This window comes from Oncorhynchus gorbuscha, linkage group LG01, assembly GCF_021184085.1.
Source record: "Oncorhynchus gorbuscha isolate QuinsamMale2020 ecotype Even-year linkage group LG01, OgorEven_v1.0, whole genome shotgun sequence".
In the NCBI taxonomy this organism is placed as follows: domain Eukaryota; kingdom Metazoa; phylum Chordata; class Actinopteri; order Salmoniformes; family Salmonidae; genus Oncorhynchus; species Oncorhynchus gorbuscha.
This window is the reverse complement of record NC_060173.1, coordinates 7009530-7025712: the sequence shown is the minus strand read 5'-3', so window position 1 is coordinate 7025712 and position 16183 is coordinate 7009530. Positions and strand designations below refer to the sequence as shown.

Below are 16183 nucleotides of genomic sequence, written 5' to 3'. Positions count from 1 at the left end.
ATAACATGTCATCACTCTCTGTCCTTCGTATTGCCTTGGCAGACAATACATTGGCCCACCTCTCACTTTGTTCTATTGTGTTCACTGTATAATCCCCTATTACAATCCAGTGAATGTTGACCTTCTGCCTGCTGAGATGCTTAGTCCTCTGAGATCCTGTCTTGCCCCTCACTTTTCCCTTCCCTCACTTTCCCTCCCTCCCTCTCTCTCGCCCCACTTCCCTCCCCTCACTTTCCCTCCCTCCCTCTCTCTCGCCCCTCCCCTCACTTTTCCCTCCCTCCCTCCCTCCCTCTCTCTCGCCCCTCCCCTCACTTTCCCTCCCTCTCACTCACTACTCAGTCACGCAGATGCTTAGTGAGAGAGACAGATATTAGAGGTACACGACACAGTCACTCAGTTCTACTGGAGACACGCGATGCCAAGAGTGGGTAAAGCTGTCATCAAGGCAAAGGGTGGCTACTTTGAAGAATTTCAAATATAGAATATATGTTGATTTGTATAACACTTGTTTTGGTTACTACATGATTCCATATGTGTCATTGAATGAGTAGGTGTTCAACTTTTGACTGGTACTGTATATGAGGACGATGTCGATTTAACAGCATTCTTTATAGGTATTTATGTTATCCAGGTGAGAGAGGGCAGTGTACAGTGCAATGGTGATAGTGGTATGTGAATTGAAGTGGGTCTAGGGTGTCAGGTAAGGTGGAGGTGATATGATCCTTGACTAGTCTCTCAAAGCACTTCATGATGACGGAAGTGAGTGCTACGGGGCGATAGCCATTTAGTTCAGTTACCTTTGCTTTCACATGAACATCTTGATACAAGTGGGGACAACAGACTGGGATATGGAGAGATTGAATGTGTTAACACTCCAGCCAGCTGGTCCTTCACATGCTCTGAGGACCCGGTTTGGGATGCCGTCTGGGCCGGCGAGGGTTAACACGCTTAAATGACTTACTCACATCCGCCATGGGAGGAACGAGAGCACACAGTCCTTGTGAGTGGTGGGGGCCTGCGTCGGCGGCTCCCATGCTGTTTTCCTCAAAGCGGGGGAAGGTGTTTAGCTTTCCCGGGAGCCATGGTGGCTGGCTTTTTCCCTTCTTATAATCCTTGATTATCTGGAGTCCCTGACACATCGGCCTCGTGTCTGAGCCGTTCCATTGGATACACAACACTATTACTGTACAGACTTGCCAAAGCTACTGCTACAATTATTATTATTATTATTTATTTTTTTGGGGGGTGCTGTGGGATTATTTAAGATGCTTTTTGAAGAGGTGTAGGGTTTCAGATGTTTTCAGAAGACTGGCAGGGGACTCTGATGTCCTAGCATCAGGGGGAAGATGGACAGGGACTCTGCTGTCCTAGCATCAGGGGGAAGATGGACAGGGACTCTGCTGTCCTAGCTTCAGGGGGAAGATGGACAGGGACTCTGCTGTCCTAGCTTCAGGGGGAAGATGGACAGGGACTCTGCTGTCCTAGCATCAGGGGGAAGATGGACAGGGGACTCTGCTGTCCTAGCATCAGGGGGAAGATGGACAGGGGACTCTGCTGTCCTAGCATCAGGGGGAAGATGGACAGAGACTCTGCTGTCCTAGCATCAGGGGGAAGATGGACAGGGGACTCTGCTGTCCTAGCATCAGGAGGAAGATGGACAGGGGACTCTGCTGTCCTAGCATCAGGGGGAAGACGGACAGGGACTCTGCTGTCCTAGCATCAGGGGGAAGACTGACAGGGACTCTGCTGTCCTAGCGTCAGGGACTCTGCTGTCCTAGCTTCAGGGGGAAGACTGTCAGGGACTCTGCTGTCCTAGCTTCAGGGGGAAGATGGACAGGGACTCTGCTGTCCTAGCATCAGGGGGAAGACTGACAGGGACTCTGCTGTCCTAGCTTCAGGGGGAAGACCATCAGGGACTCTGCTGTCCTAGCTTCAGGAGGAAGACTGGCAGGGACTCTGCTGTCCTAGCATCAGGGGGAAGACTGTCAGGGACTCTGCTGTCCTAGCTTCAGGGGGAAGACTGTCAGGGACTCTGCTGTCCTAGCATCAGGGGGAAGATGGGGCAGGGGACTCTGCTGTCCTAGCTTCAGGGGGAAGATGGGGCAGGGACTCTGCTGTCCTAGCTTCAGGGGGAAGATGGACAGGGGACTCTGCTGTCCTAGCTTCAGGATGAAGACGGTCAGGGGACTCTGCTGTCCTAGCTTCAGGGGGATGAAGGGACTCTGCTGTCCTAGTCATGGGGGACTCTGCTGTCCTAGCTTCAGGGGGAAGACTGTCAGGGACTCTGCTGTCCTAGCATCAGGTGGAAGATGAGGCAAGGGACTCTGCTGTCCTAGCTTTCCGGGGGAAGATGGGCAGGGACTCTGCTCTCCTAGCTCTAGGGGGAAGATGGACAGGGACTCTGCTCTCCTAGCTCTAGGGGGAAGATGGACAGGGACTCTGCTGTCCTAGCTTCAGGGGGAAGATGGTCAGGGGACTCTGCTCTCCTCGCTCCAGGGGGAAGCTGGTTCCGCCATTGTGTTGCCAGAACAGAGAAGTGCTTTGGCTGGGCTGAAAGGGAGCTGCCCTCTTGAGCATAGCCTCTAGGTAACGTGGAGGCGGTTCCTCTTGAGCGTAGCCTCTAGGTAACGTGGAGGCGGTTCCTCTTGAGCGTAGCCTCTAGGTAACGTGGAGGCGGTTCCTCTTGAGCGTAGCCTCTAGGTAACGTGGAGGCGGTTCCTCTTGAGCGTAGCCTCTAGGTAACGTGGAGGCGGTTCCTCTTGAGCGTAGCCTCTAGGTAACGTGGAGGCGGTTCCTCTTGAGCGTAGCCTCTAGGTAACGTGGAGGCGGTTCCTCTTGAGCGTAGCCTCTAGGTAACGTGGAGGCGGTTCCTCTTGCTGCTCTGTTGGGAAGCACCCTGGTCTTGTAGCGAATGTGAGCTTTGACTGGAAGCCAATGGAGTGTGAGGAGGAGTGCGGTGATCAGCTATATAAACGTTTGACTTATAAGAAAGAAGAATTTAGTTCCGTAACACAATTTTCTGCTCGTCTGCCAGCGTTAATGATTCCATCTCCCCCTGAGGAGAAAAATAAATGTTATTGGAATTACAAGTAATTGCTTTGTTATCTGTAGACTAGCAAACACAGACAATGAAATGGTGTTGTTTTTTTGTTTCAGTTGAGTTGCCGTAAGCACCTCATCAGCCTCCGCTCAGACGACAACACCCCTGGGAGATCACAATCATATTACAAATAGAGAGCGGGAGGTTGGTGTGGAGGAAGGTTTCGTCTTAGGACGCGTGCACACACACACACACACTTCGTCCTTGTAAACAAAGGAGGGAAGTCGGCCGGCTGTTACCCAATGGCCTTCTGTTTCCTGCCTTTCCCCGTGCTCTGAAACAAACATTTTACTTAGGCCAGTGATATTGTTCCCCCCGGCCCCCGGCCTTGAGCCACATCTCGTCTGCTGTAAAGCACTCTGACTCCTGTGGTGCTGGGAGAGAATACTATGCAATGCTTCTGGCATGAAGACCGATACAGAAGGATGTAAGTGTAGAGGCTACGCACTGGATCACAATGAACTGTGATGAACTGAACAATGACGTTGGGTACAACTGTGATTTGTACTAGGATGGTCATTGAGTCGTGGGTGTGTTTTTTTGTTTTTGTGCCAAGGCTGAGAGATGAGGAGCGGGGAATGAGAATAGCAATGTACTGAAGAGGACTGGAGGGCAGTGGGATATCACATTCATCATTATTTCAACTCCGTCTGTCTAAATGCAGCCTGGCTTTGTCTCTTTTAAGTGATTTGGTGTCAAAGCTAGACCATAACAGTTTAGATTACCGTATGCTCCTCTCTCCTCACATTGTGGATTTCTTCCTTTTCCTGTCCCATTTCTCTTCCCCCTTCTCCTGTTTCTCCTCCTCCTTCTGTTTCTCTTCCCCTCCTCCTGTTTCTCCTGTTCCTCCTCCTCCTTCCGTTTCTCTTCCCCCTCCTCCTGTTTCTCCCGTTTCTTCTCCTCCTCCTGTTTCTCCTCCCATTTCTCCTGTTCCTCCTCCTCCTTCCGTTTCTCTTCCCCCTCCTCCTGTTTCTCCTCCCATTTCTCCTGTTACTCCTTCTCCTGTTACTCCTCCTCCTCCTGTTTCTCTTCCCCCTCCTCCTGTTTCTCCTGTTTCTTCTCCTCCTCCTGTTTCTTCTCCTCCTGTTTCTCCTGTTTCTCCTCCCGTTTCTCCTGTTTCTTCTCCTCCTCCTGTTTCTTCTCCTCCTGTTTCTCCTGTTTCTTCTCCTCCTCCTGTTTCTTCTTCTCCTGTTTCTCCTCCCGTTTCTCCTGTTTCTTCTCCTCCTCCTGTTTCTTCTCCTCCTGTTTCTCCTGTTTCTCCTGTTTCTCCTCCCGTTTCTCCTGTTTCTCCTCCTCCTCCCGTTTCTCCTGTTTCTTTTCCTCCTCCTGTTTTTCCTCCTCCTGTTTCTCCTGTTTCTCCTCCTCCTTCTGTTTCTCTTCCCCCTCCTCCTGTTTCTCCTCCTGTTTCTCCTGTTTCTCCTCCTCCTTCTGTTTCTCTTCCCCCTCCTCCTGTTTCTCCTCCTCCTGTTTCTCCTGTTTCTTCTCCTCCTGTTTCTTCTCCTCCTGTTTCTCCTCCTCCTGTTTCTTCTCCTCCTGTTTCTTCTCCTCCTGTTTCTTCTCCTCCTGTTTCTTCTCCTCCTGTTTCTCCTCCCTCCTGTTTCTCCTCCTCGTCCTGTTTCTCCTCCTCGTCCTGTTTCTCCTCCTCGTCCCGTTTCTCCTGTTTCTTCTCCTCCTCAGCCAAGTCCTTAGCTTTTCCTCTTGTTATATAATTCTCAAGCCAATTCTAAAGTCATACTGTTAGATAACACAGGCATGTGTATGCTCTGCTTAGGCTCGTGTTAGGACTGGCTGCACACCAGAATCCCCACCTTATCTTCCTGTCTTTGCATGTACCTACTTCCTGTCTTAAAGAGATTCTCCAGTACTTGTGTATACTTTATAGCCAGTAGTTCTAGAAGTAGCGCTCACGAGCCAAAAGGGGTCCCTGAAAAAAGCTCAGTCAGGTTAAGACCAGTGATTTTTCCAAGTACCCCAAAACCTGCCACAGGCAGCGAGAGCCAACCAGGCAGCGAGAGCCAACCAGGCAGCGAGAGCCAACCAGGCAGCGAGAGCCAACCAGGCAGCGAGAGCCAACCAGGCAGCGAGAGCCAACCAGGCAGCGAGAGCCAACCAGGCAGCGAGAGCCAACCAGGCAGCGAGAGCCAACCAGGCAGCGAGAGCCAACCAGGCAGCGAGAGCCAACCAGGCAGCGAGAGCCAACCAGGCAAGGGAGAGCCAACCAGGCAGGGAGAGCCAACCAGGCAGGGAGAGCCAACCAGGCAGGGAGAGCCAACCAGGCAGCGAGAGCCAACCAGGCAGCGAGAGCCAACCAGGCAGCGAGAGCCAACCAGGCAAGCGAGAGCCAACCAGGCAAGCGAGAGCCAACCAGGCAAGCGAGAGCCAACCAGGCAGGGTAAAGGCTTCCGTTTCACAAGACTGTGAAATACAGTGGTCGTGGCTGGAGAGATTAGGGCTGGACACTCTGGCTCTTATTTTTCCCCTTTACACTGCAATTTAGACTCCTTATTTTTCCCATTTCCTTCCTCTGTTATTTTTGTGATTTGAACATCCCAAAATGAGATGGCCATGAAGCCACTTTAGTCCTTCTCATCTCCCTTAGATTGTGTATTTGTGCATTGAGGGGTCTATTCTGATAGATGAGAAGTAAAGAGATTTCCGAGAGATTCTGGAGAGGCATTACTGTAATGTAAAGTCACGTCTCGAACAACGGGAGCGCACGACACAGTTCATCCCCCCCCCTTCTAAGAAGGGCAGGTAAACACAATTGTCTATTTTGAGCTCAACATTCATACTGTAAAAATACTAATAGCAGAGCAATGTTTTTTAAACAGCTGAAATTTATAGACATTCATTGTATTTCAGACATGTTTTATTGAGTTTCCACCTGAAATTGCAAGAAGGGTGTGATTGCGGACCACAATTCTGGGTGTTCCTTTAATCCCAGCCCCCGTGTTAAGCCCAGCCCCCGTGTTAAGCCCAGCCCCCGTGTTAAGCCCAGCCCCTGTCCCCATAGGAGGCCTATTGCTTCTTGCTAGGCAGTCATTGTAAATGAGAGTTTGTTCTTAAATTACTTGCTTGGTTAAATGAAGGCTAAAGAAACCATATTTTCTGCATTTGCAGGAACCCCCTTTTTTATACTTCTATTGGTCCATTTTTATGTTAAAACTCTGGTAAACAGGCGGGAGGCAGGGCTTGACAGTAGGTGGTGTCAATTCACCATAACTTTGGATTCCAACTGCCGATTAACCGCACAGAAGAAGGGGTCTCTTTCTCTCTCTCATGGACTCTCTGTAGAGTGAGTGAGAGGCTCTAGAAAGTGTGTGAGTGTATTTGAGAGACTCAGACAATCACCAGTGAACCCTGTTCTGTTCTGGGCAGTTTTCATTGTCCTGACAACCTCAAACCCTTCAAGTTCAAATGTGTAACGTCATCCTCACAGCTCGGGGTCCTGTTCCCCTTTGGGCATATTGATTTCTGTCTGAAATAACAGACCTAATTCATCACTGGTCCAGTCTTGTCTCATCGCTGCAACTCCCGTACGCACTTGGGAGAGGCGAAGGTCGAGAGCTGTGCCTCTTCAGGAAACACGACCCTGCCAAGCCACACTGCTTCTTCACACACTACTTGCATAACCCAGAAAAATGACTTGTGTCCTGCACGAAGTAGATGTCCTCACCGACTTGCCAAAACTATAGTTTGTTAACAAGACATTTGTGGAGTGGTTGAAAAAATGAGTTTTAATGTCTCCAACATAAGTGCAAGTGTAACGGATAGCTTAGTTAGCGGTGGTGCGCACTAAATAGCGTTTCAATCGGTGACGTCACTTGCTCTGAGACCTTGAAGTACTGGTTCCCCTTGCTCTGCAAGGGCCGCGGCTTTTGTGGAGCGATGGGTAACGATGCTTCGTGGGTGACTGTTGTTGATGTGTGCAGAGGGTCCCTGGTTCGAGCCCGGGTATGGGCGAGGGGACGGTCTAAAGTTATACTGTTACATATGTAAACTTCCGACTTCAACTGTACATAGACACACACCTGCCCAGTTCCTACTGCCAATTAAAGCGTGATATGAATTCATGTCATTGAATTGTCTTCTTCACTAATAGATCATCTTATAGACTAATAAAATAGCAATGAATCTGCTATAAAGTTGTTTTTGTTTTTCATAATGCTTTGTGCTGGGTTCTACTACTTGTTACTTTTACTTGTTACTTTTATTTCGTATTCGTATTTTAAAAAATATATTTTTTAAATATACACACACAGTATATATATATATATATTTTTTAATCTGCATTGTTGGTTAGGGACTCGTAAGGAAGCATTTCACTGTGATACCTGTTGTATTCAACACATCTGACTAATACAGTAGATTTTATTTGTCTGTTTTTAAGGATCTGTGAATTTTATTAGCATGTATAGCCACTTTGCAGGGAAACATGTGTACTGCACATGTCTTCAGTTTAGGGTTAGTTACTGTAATGAGGGATTGGCTCTGTAAATGTTTGGTATCAAATGTACTCGCATGTCGTGCCATCTGTGTTGACTGGGTTCCACAATGCTGCACGGAATTCAGTTCATTTATGACTAAACAATCATCTGATGTGTTATCCCCATTTAGGGGGGCGCGAGCCACGTCCCCATTTAGGGGGGCGCGAGCCACGTCCCCATTTAGGGGGGCGCGAGCCACGTCCCCATTTAGGGGGGCGCGGGCCACGTCCCCATTTAGGGGGGCGCGGGCCACGTCCCCATTTAGGGGGGCGCGGGCCACGTCCCCATTTAGGGGGGCGCGGGCTCTATCAATGTAAAGCTCCATTCTTTGTCTGGGGTGTGTGTACGAGTGTGTATGGGTGATGAAGAGCTAATTGCTAATCAGTGCTAAATTAGATTTTTCTGTTAAATATAGGTTGTGATTAATCCAAGACCTTGTTGATGGGGCATCTGCTTCTGTGTGTTTTGTTTTTAATTTTATTTTATGTGGTGTCTGCTTCCTCTTAGTCTGTCAAGTTCCTCCTCGATAGACCTATAACTAGCTCTAATTAGAAAACGTCTTAATGATCTGCTCTTTCTATTTCTGTCTCTCTCTCTCCTCACAGCTCAGTCAGATGCTGGGGAATGACATCAAGTATCAGGTGCGAGAGCCTGTTGGACTAAGGTGAGAGAACACACCAGGGAACGGGGGGGGGGGGGTGGTGGTATAATTTTACTGTCAGATGATCAATCTATTTTAATTGCAGTTTTTGGGTAAATCAATCTCTGTAATTTTCTCTCTACAGGCTCTGGATCGCCATCTCTGCGTTTGCCTTCACAGTTATGGCCTTGATGGTGAGTGTCTCGATGACCTGGGTTCTAGCCACGCTCAAACTTTCTGCAATGATGATTCTGATGTATAGAGTCACTTTGGCCATTTAGAACCCAGGGGAGCGGTTTAGAACCCAGGGGAGCGGTTTAGAACCCAGGGGAGCGGTTTAGAACCCAGGGGAGCGGTTTAGAACCCAGGGGAGCGGTTTAGAACCCAGGGGAGCGGTTTAGAACCCAGGGGAGCGGTTTAGAACCCAGGGGAGCGGTTTAGAGCCCAGGGGAGCGGTTTAGAGCCCAGGGGAGCGGTTTAGAGCCCAGGGGAGCGGTTTAGAGCCCAGGGGAGCGGTTTAGAGCCCAGGGGGAGCGGTTTAGAGCCCAGGGGGAGCGGTTTAGAGCCCAGGGGAGCGGTTTAGAGCCCAGGGGAGCGGTTTAGAGCCCAGGGGAGCGGTTTAGAGCCCAGGGGAGCGGTTTAGAGCCCAGGGGGGAGCGGTTTAGAGCCCAGGGGAGCGGTTTAGAGCCCAGGGGAGCGGTTTAGAGCCCAGGGAGCGGTTTTTAGAGCCCAGGGGAGCGGTTTATTAGAGCCCAGGGGAGCGGTTTAGAACTGTGGGGGGGGGGGGGGGGTCGAGACATTAAAAAATATATATATATTTTACATTAAACATCACACCGTCAAGGGAAATATACAGTACCAGTCAAAAGTTTGGACACCTACTCATTCCAGGGTTTAAAAAAAAAGTTTAAAACTATTTTCTACATTGTAGAATTAAGGGAAAGGGGGGATACCTAATCAGTTGTTCAACTGAATTAATTCAACTGAAATGTGTCTTCCACATTTAACCCAACCCCTCTGAATCAGAGAAGTGCGGGGGGGCTGCCTTAATCAACATCCACGTCTTCAGCACCCCGGGGAACTGTGGGTTATAACGAAGACCTCAAAACTATGAAATTACACATATGGAATCATGTAGTAACCAAAAAAGTGTTAAACAAATGAAAATATATCGCTACACTATCTCTCTATGGGGACACTGCTACGCTATCTTTCTTATGGGGACACTGCTACGCTATCTTTCTTATGGGGACACCGCTACGCTATCTCTCTATGGGGACACCGCTACGCTATCTGGGAGGAACAGCTGTGCCTTTGTCTGCATCCTGAATTTAAGTGGAGCTGAATTGTCTTCATTATCTACTAGTGGAGCTGAGTGGCCTTACTGGGGGGGGGGACTGGATGACAAAAATAGTTTTTATTTTTTATAGTAAATGAAGTTGTCATCTGTTCAATGCTGGCGGAACTAGCCTGGTGACTTTGGGATAAACAGAACTAGCTTTCTTGGAGTGTTAGTTAACACAGCTGCACAGAGCTACGCTGCCTAACCAGAAACTATACCCCATTGTATTACTACAACAGTAGTTGAGCGAGGGGAGCTGGCTGTAGTTGGGAGAGGGCGGCTGGCTGTAGTTGGGAGAGGGGAGCTGGCTGTAGTTGAGAGAGGGGAGCTGGCTGTAGTTGGGAGAGGGCGGCTGGCTGTAGTTGGGAGAGGGCGGCTGGCTGTAGTTGGGAGAGGGGGGCTGGCTGTAGTTGGGAGAGGGGGCTGGCTGTAGTTGGGAGAGGGGGCTGGCTGTAGTTGGGAGAGGGGGCTGGCTGTAGTTGGGAGAGGGGGCTGGCTGTAGTTGGGAGAGGGGGCTGGCTGTGTTGGTTGTAGTTGGCGAGGGGGCTGGCTGTGGTTGGGCGAGGGGGCTGGCTGTGGTTGGGCGAGGGGGCTGGCTGTGGTTGGGCGAGGGGGCTGGCTGTGGTTGGGCGAGGGGGCTGGCTGTGGTTGGGCGAGGGGGCTGGCTGTGGTTGGGCGAGGGGGGGCTGTGGTTGGGGGGAGCTGGCTGTGGTTGAGGGCGAGGGGAGCTGGCTGTGGTTGAGGGCGAGGGGAGCTGGCTGTGGTTGAGGGCGAGGGGAGCTTGGCTGTATTTAGACAGGCAGTGCCCCCCCCTGCTATAGTTCATGCTGTGTAGTATATACGTGTTGTTCTCTCTCTCTGCAGGCCCTGGTGTGTCCCAACCAGCTCTATGAGGTGGTGTTTGAAGAAGAGATCAGCAACACCAGCATCTCCATCAGGCTCTATGGAGGAGCACTACTCAGTCAGTACACACACACACACACACACACACACACACACACACACACACACACACACACACACTATATTAGTGTCATCTCTGTCCCTCCCACATGGCCTTGTATAAAGCATCCAATTTACACGGACATCATGTCTCTCTCCCCGTCTACATTACTAGTGCACGTGACTCACTGTAGTTTGAGTCGTCAGAGAGTCCGTGACTCACAGTTTGGCCTTGTCATAAGTGCACGCATCCAATTTCAGAGTGCATCATGTAGTTTCTCAGAGTGCACGTGACTCACAGTTTAGTCGTAGTGCACGTGACTCACTGTAGTTTGAGTCGTCAGAGAGTGCACGTGACTCACTGTAGTTTGAGTCGTCAGAGAGTGCACGTGACTCGCTGTAGTTTGAGTCGTCAGAGAGTGCACGTGACTCGCTGTAGTTTGAGTCGTCAGAGCGCACGTGACTCGTTGTAGTTTGAGTCGTCAGAGAGCGCACGTGACTCGCTGTAGTTTGAGTCGTCAGAGAGCGCACGTGACTCGCTGTAGTTTGAGTCAGAGAGCGCACGTGACTCGCTGAGAGCGCACGTGACTCGCTGTAGTTTGAGTCGTCAGAGAGCGCACGTGACTCGCTGTAGTTTGAGTCGTCAGAGCGCACGTGACTCGCTGTAGTTTGAGTCGTCAGAGAGCGCACGTGACTCGCTGTAGTTTGAGTCGTCAGAGAGCGCACGTGACTCGCTGTAGTTTGAGTCGTCAGAGAGCGCACGTGACTCGCTGTAGTTTGAGTCGTCAGAGCGCACGTGACTCGCTGTAGTTTGAGTCGTCAGAGAGCGCACGTGACTCGCTGTAGTTTGAGTCGTCAGAGAGCGCACGTTAGGCACAGAAGAGCAGGACAAAACATCTGTCAGCCAGATATACATGCATGGACAAAATGGACAACGACAATAAAATGTCCGTGCATGTATATTATTAGGGCGGCAGGGTAGCCTAGTGGTTAGAGTGTTGGACTAGTAACCGGAAGGTTGCAATTTCAAACCCCCGAGCTGACAAGGTACACATCTGTCATTCTGCCCCTGAACAGGCAGTTAACCCACTGTTCCTAGACCAGTTAACCCACTGTTCCTAGACCAGTTAACCCACTGTTCCTAGACCAGTTAACCCACTGTTCCTAGACCAGTTAACCCACTGCGCCTAGGCCCTAATTGAAAATAAGAATTTGTTCTTTAATTGACTTGCCTAGTTAAATAAAGGTAAAAAAACAAACAACAAAAAAAACAGGAGGACCTACCAAAATGTATTAAAAAAACAACAACTTGGTTTCATTGCAAAACATTTTCCATTTGGAGTAAACGGAGTCTGTTGCAAAATGTTTTACAACTTACGTCATGTAATGAATACACCCCTAGTACCTCAGTCCGGTGAGTAAATAAAGGTTTAAAAAATATATATATATATTAGACATACTTCTGGTCGTACAGTTCTTTGGTGCCAAAGGCTCGACAACAGACTGACTGGTCCTCGCCGTTACCACCCCTCCACGCCACAGGAATTGTATTGAAGATGAGAATTGATTATTATAGTCGTGTTCATTTGACAATAAATCATGTCAAGTCAGTCATTTAATGTTGGGTTGGCGGTGGTCCTGTTCCCTTCAGGGTTCAAATGGTATTTGTTTTCTTTCAAATAGTTTTAGCTATGTTTTACTTGAGCTTGCCTGGCAACGTAGAACTAATTAATTTGTCTCAAAAGTTGAACCCAGGTCTGTTTCTCTTAACAGGTTATAGTGTCACACCATAGACAGAAAAGTAGAGAGAGATGGATCTAGTAAGGTTTATATAACAAGGGATGAACATAAATCCCACTGTGTGGTCTTCATGGAGAGGTAGTGACATTAACCTGGGATCACTGAGGTCATTATGGAATCAAATTGTATTATTTACAGGCGCTGAATACAACAGGTGTAGTAGACCTTACTGTGAAATGCTGAATATAACAGGTGTAATAGACATTACAGTGAGATGCTGAATACAACAGGTGTAGTAGACCTCACAGTGAAATGCTGAATACAACAGGTGTAGTAGACCTCACAGTGAAATGCTGAATACAACAGGTATAGTAGACCTCACAGTGAAATGCTGAATACAACAGGTGTAGTAGACCTCACAGTGAAATGCTGAATACAACAGGTATAGTAGACCTCACAGTGAAATGCTGAATACAACAGGTGTAGTAGACCTCACAGTGAAATGCTGAATACAACAGGTGTAGTAGACCTCCCAGTGAAATGCTGAATACAACAGGTGTAGTAGACCTCACAGTGAAATGCTGAATACAACAGGTGTAGTAGACCTCCCAGTGAAATGCTGAATACAACAGGTGTAGTAGACCTCACAGTGAAATGCTGAATACAACAGGTGTAGTAGACCTCCCAGTGAAAGACAACAGGTGTAGTAGACCTCACAGTGAAATGCTGAATACAACAGGTGTAGTAGACCTCCCAGTGAAATGCTGAATACAACAGGTGTAGTAGACCTCACAGTGAAATACTGAACACAACAGGTGTAGTAGACCTTACTGTTAAATGCTTACTTATAAGCCCTTAACCCACAATGCAATTCAAGAAATAGTTAAGAAAATATTCGCTAAATAAAATACATTTTAATAAAAAGTAACACAATAAAATTACATAACAATAATGAGGTTCTGTACAGGGGGTACCGAGTCAATGTTTCAGGGTACAGGTTAGGTGAGGTCATTTGCACACGTAGGGAGGGAGGGGCAAAGTGACTCGTTAAGGACTTGGGTGACTGGTGTCTTTGCCACTGGTATTTGTCCTTCCTAGAAATGGATTTGGGACATTTCAGACGGTCCTGAGAACATACGGTGCATTCAGAAAGTATTCAGACCCCTTGACTTTTTCCACATTTCGTTGCGTTACAACCTTAAGTATTCAGACCCCTTTACAGCCTCATCTTACTGCCCATGACCTCTGACCCCCCCCCCTCCTCCAGGTCTATCCCTCATCTTGTGGAATGGTGTGTATACATAGGAGAAGGTTATCATTCAATGGACTAAACTATAACCCATGACCTCTGACCCCCAGGTCTATCCCTCATCTTGTGGAATGGTGTGTATACACAGGAGAAGGTTATCATTCAATGGACTAAACTATAACCCATGACCTCTGACCCCCAGGTCTATCCCTCATCTTGTGGAATGGTGTGTATACACAGGAGAAGGTTATCATTCAATGGACTCTGCTCAGTGAGGCATGCTACTTTGCTGTCCAGTTTTTAGGTGAGAGCACACATTATTTTCATATTGGTATTTAATATATAAATTCATGCTTATGCTGCAAACCTATTACCGCATATATTATTATACAATGAGCCTTATTGCTCTATGTCATGCTGTCCAATCAGATTGTGTAATACGCTAACGGCGCCCACTAATGTTGGAGACGTAGTAGTACTGTTTGGAGTTGAAACGTCATAGTTATTACCGATGAGGGATTATATCTCCATGACTGAGTGTCGTCCGTTATCTATCAGTCAGTCAGTCCGTCTCTTTATGTGAGAGAGAGAGAGGGAGTTTTATTGTTATTTTTGTTTCACTGTCGTCTCAACCCTGTCTTGTTGCAGTTACGTCTGTCACCCTGGTGGAGATGGGCTCGTTGCCCAACGCTGCCGTACTCCTCCTCCTCAGCCGGGTGCTCTTCCTCCTGGTCACTCTCTTCTATTACTACCACCTGGGGAGAGGACGAGCCAAGAAGATCTGAGATGGAGGGGAGGAGAGAGGACGACCCAAGATGATCTGAGATGGAGGGGAGGACAGAGGACGACCCAAGAAGATCTGAGATGAAGATCTGAGATGGAGGGAGGGGAGGACAGAGGACGACCCAAGAAGATCTGAGATGGAGGGAGGGGAGGACAGAGGACGACCCAAGATGATCTGAGATGGAGGGAGGGGAGGACAGAGGACGACCCAAGAAGATCTGAGATGGAGGGAGGGGAGGACAGAGGACGACCCAAGATGATCTGAGATGGAGGGGAGGGGACTGAGTCCACGGGGGGGGGCTCGGCTGAGTTAGGTTGTCTGGGAGGGGTGGGTGGGTGCTTTCAGATATTTAAGCTGGGGTTTATTGAATGAAGCGAAATGTTCACAATGTCGCAGCTAGTAATGTAATGTGTAGAGCTGACGTTATTCACAGTTCTACATGACAAACCAGCATGGCAGATCTATACATTACATGGCAGATCTATACATTACATGTGTAGCGTTCTACCTTTCTGGTCAGGGATGTGGGGGCGGGGCTTATCAGGGAGGTGATGTGGGGGCGGGGCTTATCAGGGAGGTGATGTGGGGGCGGGGCTTATCAGGGAGGTGATGCGGAGCTTATCAGGGAGATGATGTGGGGGCGGGGCTTATCAGAGATGTGATGTGGGGGTGGGGCTTATCAGGGAGGTGATTCCCTGATAAGCCCAGCCCCCACATCACCTCCCACAAATGGTGGTCTCATTTGTTCTCTATATGGAAATGAGAAAGGGTCTGATTATGAACTGGGTGATTGTTGTCGTCCTCCAAACACTGTACTCTACTCGTGTGTGTAGGGGGGTTCTGTGTAAAAAAAAAAAAAAGTATATTCATTTTAAGTAACGTTTTTCTTGTACAGTATCTCCCTTCTGCCCAGTCACGTGACTTAGTGCTTACGTCCCAAATAACAACCTATTCCCTATATAGTGCACTACCTTTTGAGCCAAAGTAGAGTCGTATGGGCCCTGATGAAAGTAGTGCACTGTATAGGAAATAAGTAGCTTTTTTGGGGGGACAGTTCCAAGATGTACAGAGTAATTTAAAACACTATACTGTATTAGTATGCAGTCATTTGAATGTTTTTGTTGTTCAAATGTGATCTTTTGGTAGTTTCATTTTGAATATACTGAAGGCTCAAGGACAAAGAGTTTGTTAGTTTAAAGATGTTCCATTTTTATGGTGTTGGTTGGTTGGTGACATTGTTATTGCTCCTGTGCACGAAGGTGAAACCTGGATATCTTTGCTCTCTCTCTCTGTCTCTCTCTGTCTCTCTCTGTCTCTCTCTGTCTCTCTCTGTCTCTCTCTGTCTCTCGCTGTCTCTCGCTGTCTCTCGCTGTCTCTCGCTGTCTCTCGTGTTTATCTGTGACTCTCTGTCTCTGTCTGTGTGTCTCTCTGTCTCTCTCTCTGTCTCTGTCTGTGTCTCTCTCTGTCTGTCTGTGTGTCTCTCTGTCTCTGTCTCTGTCTGTGTGTCTCTCTGTTTCGTTCAGCTGTTAATTTAACCAGCAGAATGTCCGCTATAGGTAGACTGCTGGTAAGGCAGAGCGGTACAGTAAAACAGAATCGCACTAATTCAAATAAAATATCTAGAACACAGACATTTCAAGTCGACCGTGTTCTATTTATATGATCTGACCTGCTGCCCTTGTCTCTAAACTGAAAGGTGATCTGACCTGCTGTCCTTGTCTCTAAACTGAAAGGTGATCTGACCTGCTGCCCTTGTCTCTAAACTGAAAGGTGGTCTGACCTGCTGTCCTTGTCTCTAAACTGAAAGGTGATCTGACCTGCTGCCCTTGTCTCTAAACTGAAAGGTGATCTGACCTGCTGCCCTTGTCTCTAAACTGAAAGGTGGTCTGACCTGCTGCC

At 48.4% G+C, this 16183-nt stretch overlaps 1 protein-coding gene across 2 annotated transcripts in view; it reads left to right on the top strand.

Moving 5' to 3' along the window:
• The window catches only part of tp53i11b (tumor protein p53 inducible protein 11b), an 85096-nt gene extending 70671 nt beyond the window's left edge, over positions 1-14425 (top strand). Inside the window, exons 4-9 of one of the 2 annotated variants that reach the window (XM_046344285.1) lie at positions 8193-8251; positions 8373-8421; positions 10434-10530; positions 13703-13804; positions 14149-14318; positions 14371-14425. In XM_046344285.1, coding sequence (XP_046200241.1) covers positions 8193-8251; positions 8373-8421; positions 10434-10530; positions 13703-13804; positions 14149-14285 — 444 coding nt within the window. In that variant the 3' untranslated portion in view covers positions 14286-14318; positions 14371-14425. The other variant, XM_046344279.1, reaches the window with a different exon arrangement.
• The last annotated feature ends 1758 nt before the right edge of the window (positions 14426-16183 follow it).